The sequence below is a fragment of the Penaeus monodon genome, chromosome 4 (assembly GCF_015228065.2).
Source record: "Penaeus monodon isolate SGIC_2016 chromosome 4, NSTDA_Pmon_1, whole genome shotgun sequence".
Lineage (NCBI taxonomy): Eukaryota > Metazoa > Arthropoda > Malacostraca > Decapoda > Penaeidae > Penaeus > Penaeus monodon.
In genome coordinates, this window is record NC_051389.1 from 26,949,215 (window position 1) to 26,954,214 (window position 5,000).

Consider the following 5,000-nt stretch of genomic DNA (forward strand, 5'->3'; position numbering starts at 1 on the left):
TTATAAAGTTCCACACAGTGTGCTATTTCTTTTCAAACCCATGTAAATAAAATCACTTATGGAGAAATATAAACAAAAATAATAATAACCATAAAACAACAACAATAATATTACCAACAATAATAATACTACTACTAATAATGATAATAATAACAATAAAATTCTTCTAGAAGGGTCCTTCGCCTTATTTGAATCTGAAATTCAAGGACTTTTCCAGGTCCAAACTTAAACAAAACATGACACCCAGTTTTTTTAGAGGTATATAATAAAAGGTAGATTTCTCATAACTATTTTTCATAAACTTTATTCTTTTTTCCAAGCAATACTCTGCAATAAACTCTCATCAGTAATTACCTTCAAGCACTAAACTATTGAAACAGACGGTACAACTAGAGCAACAGTGATTATAATGGTCCATGGAAGTCTGTGACAAAACAAACTAATCAAATCTCTATGTGTAAAATGAAACAATTCTTTACATTTCGTATCACGAAACAGACGCTTTTCATGAGTCACCCAATGTAAATTTTCATGATTTTTTCCAGGATTTCTTTTTGAAAATTTAGTTTTACAAACTTTTCCAGAATGGGAAAATTAAAATGCTGGAATTCCAGGCTTTCCAGGTGGCAGAAGGACCCTGTCATGGATGAAACTACAGATCTTTAATAAATTCATCTGATTCATGTTAAATCCTCTGCATCCATCAATGTTTCTCTGAATCCAGTTCTCAAGAAGATGTGTCTCTTTAATTATTAATGAATTTCATGATCTAACAAGTGCAGAAAATTTTAACCACTGAGAATGGGAGGGATGGCCATTCTTTCAATGACATCATAAAATATCACAACTCGCTGACTAATTTCAGCAATGATAACTTAATCACTTAATGATGGGAGTTCAAGCTGTTTCCTGCGGTTTTCTCTCATCAACTTTGTTTACACACAGATGGCTCTACGAGTGCCTACTCACCATGAAGTCAGTTACTAGACCAACATGTCCTTATATAATCACTCAATTTCTTGAAGAGATATTTATTTATTTAGTAAATGATTATCATCATTAATATAATATTCATAATCATAACTATAATAATTATAATACTAATACTGATCGTGATAATGACCATGTTAATAACAGCAGCAGAATGGAATAAACAGGAAAGCTCAGGTTGTCTACTAAATGAGTCCTTGTTGGGTAAGTGTTTATAAAGCCATCTATGAGTAAAAACTTAGTAAAACAAAAGCATAGCAGACAATGCACATCCTCAGAGCTAATGCCTTAATTAAACTTTAAAATAGTGTGTATGACACTGAGAATTATGCAGCACTTTTAAATAAGCTCCAAATTAGCCTTCTCCTTCTCAGAAAGTATAATACAACGTAGACTGCTTAGCAAACAAGAGCATTGAACAAACCATAACAATCAAATTCACCTTGTGGTATGGCTTGCAAATGTAAATCTATCTCTGTCGGGCAACTTGTAGTTTAGGGGTTAAACCATGGACACATTATATAATGCAAAGATTAAGCTACTGTAAGTACTCATGGATTCTGGATATGTGGAAAGAGCTTCATCTGAAATCCAAATCTTCAAACCTCTAGCTTCATTCCTTAAATGAAAAAATCACAAAAAAATAAGGCCATCTTCCAATCCTGAGGAGAAAAAAACAGCAACCTGGATAAGGTTTTACCTGCTTTTTTTTTGACAGAGAGCAACTTGAATATCAAGCCCTTAAACTACTTTTCCCTGTGGATTAAACTCTGACCTAGCAGCCACCAGGTGTTACATAACAACTCTATTCAGTGTATGTAGTGTAGAATATATTACAATATGCATTTCTAAGGTCAGTTATAACTTAACTATGGATACACAAGATGAATTACAGGCCTTTAACAAATAGCAATACGAGGTAGTCGTAATGATTGATCATGACAATGTTTAACAGTACAGGTGATGATATTTACAATAGTGCTGCAATAATGAATGATATGTATACAAGCACTGATGGTGATGATGATGCTAGTAATAACTATTAAAATAAATAATCATATAAAGAGTAAAATTATAAAGTTACCATATCTTCATTCTATTGGTCTCAGCATTACTAATGAACAGTATTGAAATAATGTTAAAAGTCACTATATTCAATTTAAAAAAGACATCTTAACACACACAATTTCCTTCATACATAAATCATATGTAACCAGCAAGTACCTTTACACACTAAGTAAATTGTCATTATCATCTGTGGTAAATCTTCTTTTCTGTTATTCTCCTACTTGCTCGTTTTCAAAGTAATGCTTGGCAACATATACAAAATTTCAGTTATTTCTTTAATCATAAATCTGTTTGACATTGGCTGCAACAAATTACCATCATATATCACAACTGTGATTGTGATTTTTGTTTACTTTGTATAACTTGTACTGTAAATGACAACAATAACCACAAAGAGGAAATATCAGAAGCAGAACTGGGTCACAATACTGTTTCTTCCCTTACAGTGGAATACAGCATGAATGTTCGAGCAAATGTTTGGCACTGCCATTAAATGTGCTAAGATTTAGGAAAATCTTGAGCCACTTATTGGCCAAAACCTTACACTACCAAATTTTCTAAATAACTAAATTGGTTACAAGTGGCGCTGGTCCTAACTATGTTGGACGTATCTTAAGATGTCTTTACCCTGTACTGTATCCCTGGCAGTTTTTGAAGAGGAGCAGGATTTGTACTATGGAAGGTCTGGCAATATTCCTTTACTTCTTCTTGTTCTTGTCCTTTATGGTATACTTTTCATAATTCTTCTGTGGGTCATAAGGTTCCCACCTACTTGCAGGGAAGATATGCTTGTTGCGTTCATACCAGCTTCGCATCACCACCTTTCCTGTTATATGATTGAGACTAAATAATTAAAAAACAAATAATCACATTTATGTATGACAATTGAAATTTAAAAATGAAATGTGCCTCTTCAAATTTATTTCTAGTCTACAGTATCTCTCCATGCCCATGGTTTAATGCTCACCTGCATGGGATTCTTCCTTCTCCACAGAAGCATCACTCACCAGTCTGATATCATCACGGACATCAAAATGGAACAAAGGTCCACTCTTACCTCTGGCCTTCAAGAGAAGACAAACAAATTTTATATATCATTCAATGTGCTTAATCATCTCTATTATTTGACATTCTGCAATGAACAATGCAATCTTACTTTATTAACAATGAAATCATAAAATGTGTAGTGATGAGGTATAATCAGATCTTCTTTTATGTACATAAGGTGGTCAGCTGAGACAGTACGTAGCTCATTGAACTCCTTCCGCAAGATTTCCAGACCTCTTTGTAAAAACTGATACACGCTGTTCCCTGGAAATGGTGGGAGTTTATAAGCCAATCTCGATTAGATATATTGCCATCTTTTGGCTAATTCAAATGGTGTTCACTTGTATACATCTTTTACATGCAAATAAAAGAACAAGAAGAGAAAAAAAGTAAAATAGTTGGGGTGGGGGTAAGTGAGAAAAGGATGAAGAGAGAGACAGAAGGGAAGAGAAAAAGAGGGGTGGAAAAAGTCTGTCATCTCTTTAATATCAAGTCTTCTTCTATCCTCTCTGAACTCACCTTTCTTCATACGAACTGATCGTCTATGACCTGACCCATCCCAGTAGCTGAAGGTGATCTCTATTTCCTCATTCTTCATAGCCTCTTGTTTACCTACCCATTCCTGTAAAAATAGGAAAAGAAATTCCACCATACACTTTACATTTTTTTCTTTCAAACTAAATCCCATTATATAGTGAACAATATCATATGAGTTATTTTTTTATTCTTTTTAACTAATCAAAAAATCTGAATTGTTAAATGACAGCAAAAGGAAACAAGAGAAAAGATTCATATTCCAGATAAAAATGCCCAATGAGTCAAAGAGAAAGGAATCAGAAAAAAATATATATATAAATATAAATATGTTACGGGAATAACAAAAGAGACAAAGCCAAAATAATCAAACCTGTCTTAGTTCTTCTCTTAATCTATTCTCAGCATCCTCCCTTTCCCTGTCTGGCAGGAAGCTTGTATCCACATCTGGGTTCTTAGCCATGCGGAATTCCTTGTTCTCACTCGTCTTACACACCACAACTTTTTCCTCCTCTTCCTCATCTCCCTCCTCTTCATCATCTGGACAAAAACTGAGCTTTGCAATCTGGAAAATAAAGACTTCATTTGCAAAGAAAGTTACATATGAATACTCTTGTACGAATGCAGGATAAGAAAAAAATTCAGTATAAAAGTTCTCGTCCTCATTCCTGTGACCTGTAAATCAATACTGGAAATCAAAATCTGATTAATTTTTGAAGAAAAAGAAAGCTGATAAAAACGTAGCACATTTACAAGGGAGATATAGCATTATAAAGTATTTTATCCTTAGAACTCATAGATTATATATTAAAGTTTTTATAACAAATAGTTTCAGAAGAAAAAGGTGGACATTATAAGGCATAAACAAATGTCTTAAATATTCTATATGAGCTTAGGATGATAAGTGGAAGAGAGTCAATAACAGATAGAAGAATAAATACAGAAAAAAAGAGACAAAGAAAGAGAAAAAAATGGTAGCAAGTCAATAATAGATAGAAAAATAAATACAGAAAAAAGACACAAAGAAAGAGAAAAAATGGCAGAAAAGAGACAGACAAGCAAGAAATATTACAAGAAAAACTACAAACCTTATCTCTTTGTTCTTTTTTCTTTGCCTGTTTTGCTTCTATTTCCTTCTTCATCAATTTTTCTTGTTCCTTTTGTTTCCGTGCAAGCTCCTTCTCCCTCTCCTTCACAACATCTTCCTGCTTGGCTTTCATCTCATTCAGAGTTACTAAACCAATTGTTGAGCTCTGGTAATTAAGAAAACAGCATCTTGGTCAGACGGCCAAAAATTAGGTGATGGGAAAAAAAAAAAAAGAGGACTCCTGTGTAAGGTCAGTCCAGTTATATTTTTCTTA

At 33.3% G+C, this 5,000-nt stretch overlaps 2 protein-coding genes across 4 annotated transcripts in view; both read right to left on the reverse strand.

Moving 5' to 3' along the window:
• LOC119572517 overlaps positions 1–644 on the reverse strand; it is a 6,472-nt gene extending 5,828 nt beyond the window's left edge. Inside the window, exons 1-2 of the mRNA XM_037919626.1 lie at positions 573–644; positions 355–424 (exon numbers count right to left, since the gene is read on the reverse strand). Of these exons, the coding sequence (XP_037775554.1) occupies positions 355–424; positions 573–644 (142 nt within the window). The remainder of the gene's footprint in view (positions 1–354; positions 425–572) is intronic.
• The window catches only part of LOC119571259 (protein FAM50 homolog), a 7,889-nt gene continuing 3,177 nt past the window's right edge, over positions 289–5,000 (reverse strand). For all 3 annotated transcript variants that reach the window (XM_037918655.1, XM_037918662.1, XM_037918666.1), the window contains exons 3-8: positions 4,728–4,892; positions 4,013–4,204; positions 3,625–3,727; positions 3,215–3,369; positions 3,026–3,122; positions 289–2,884 (exon numbers count right to left, since the gene is read on the reverse strand). In XM_037918655.1, coding sequence (XP_037774583.1) covers positions 2,757–2,884; positions 3,026–3,122; positions 3,215–3,369; positions 3,625–3,727; positions 4,013–4,204; positions 4,728–4,892 — 840 coding nt within the window. In that variant the 3' untranslated portion in view covers positions 289–2,756. The remainder of the gene's footprint in view (positions 2,885–3,025; positions 3,123–3,214; positions 3,370–3,624; positions 3,728–4,012; positions 4,205–4,727; positions 4,893–5,000) is intronic.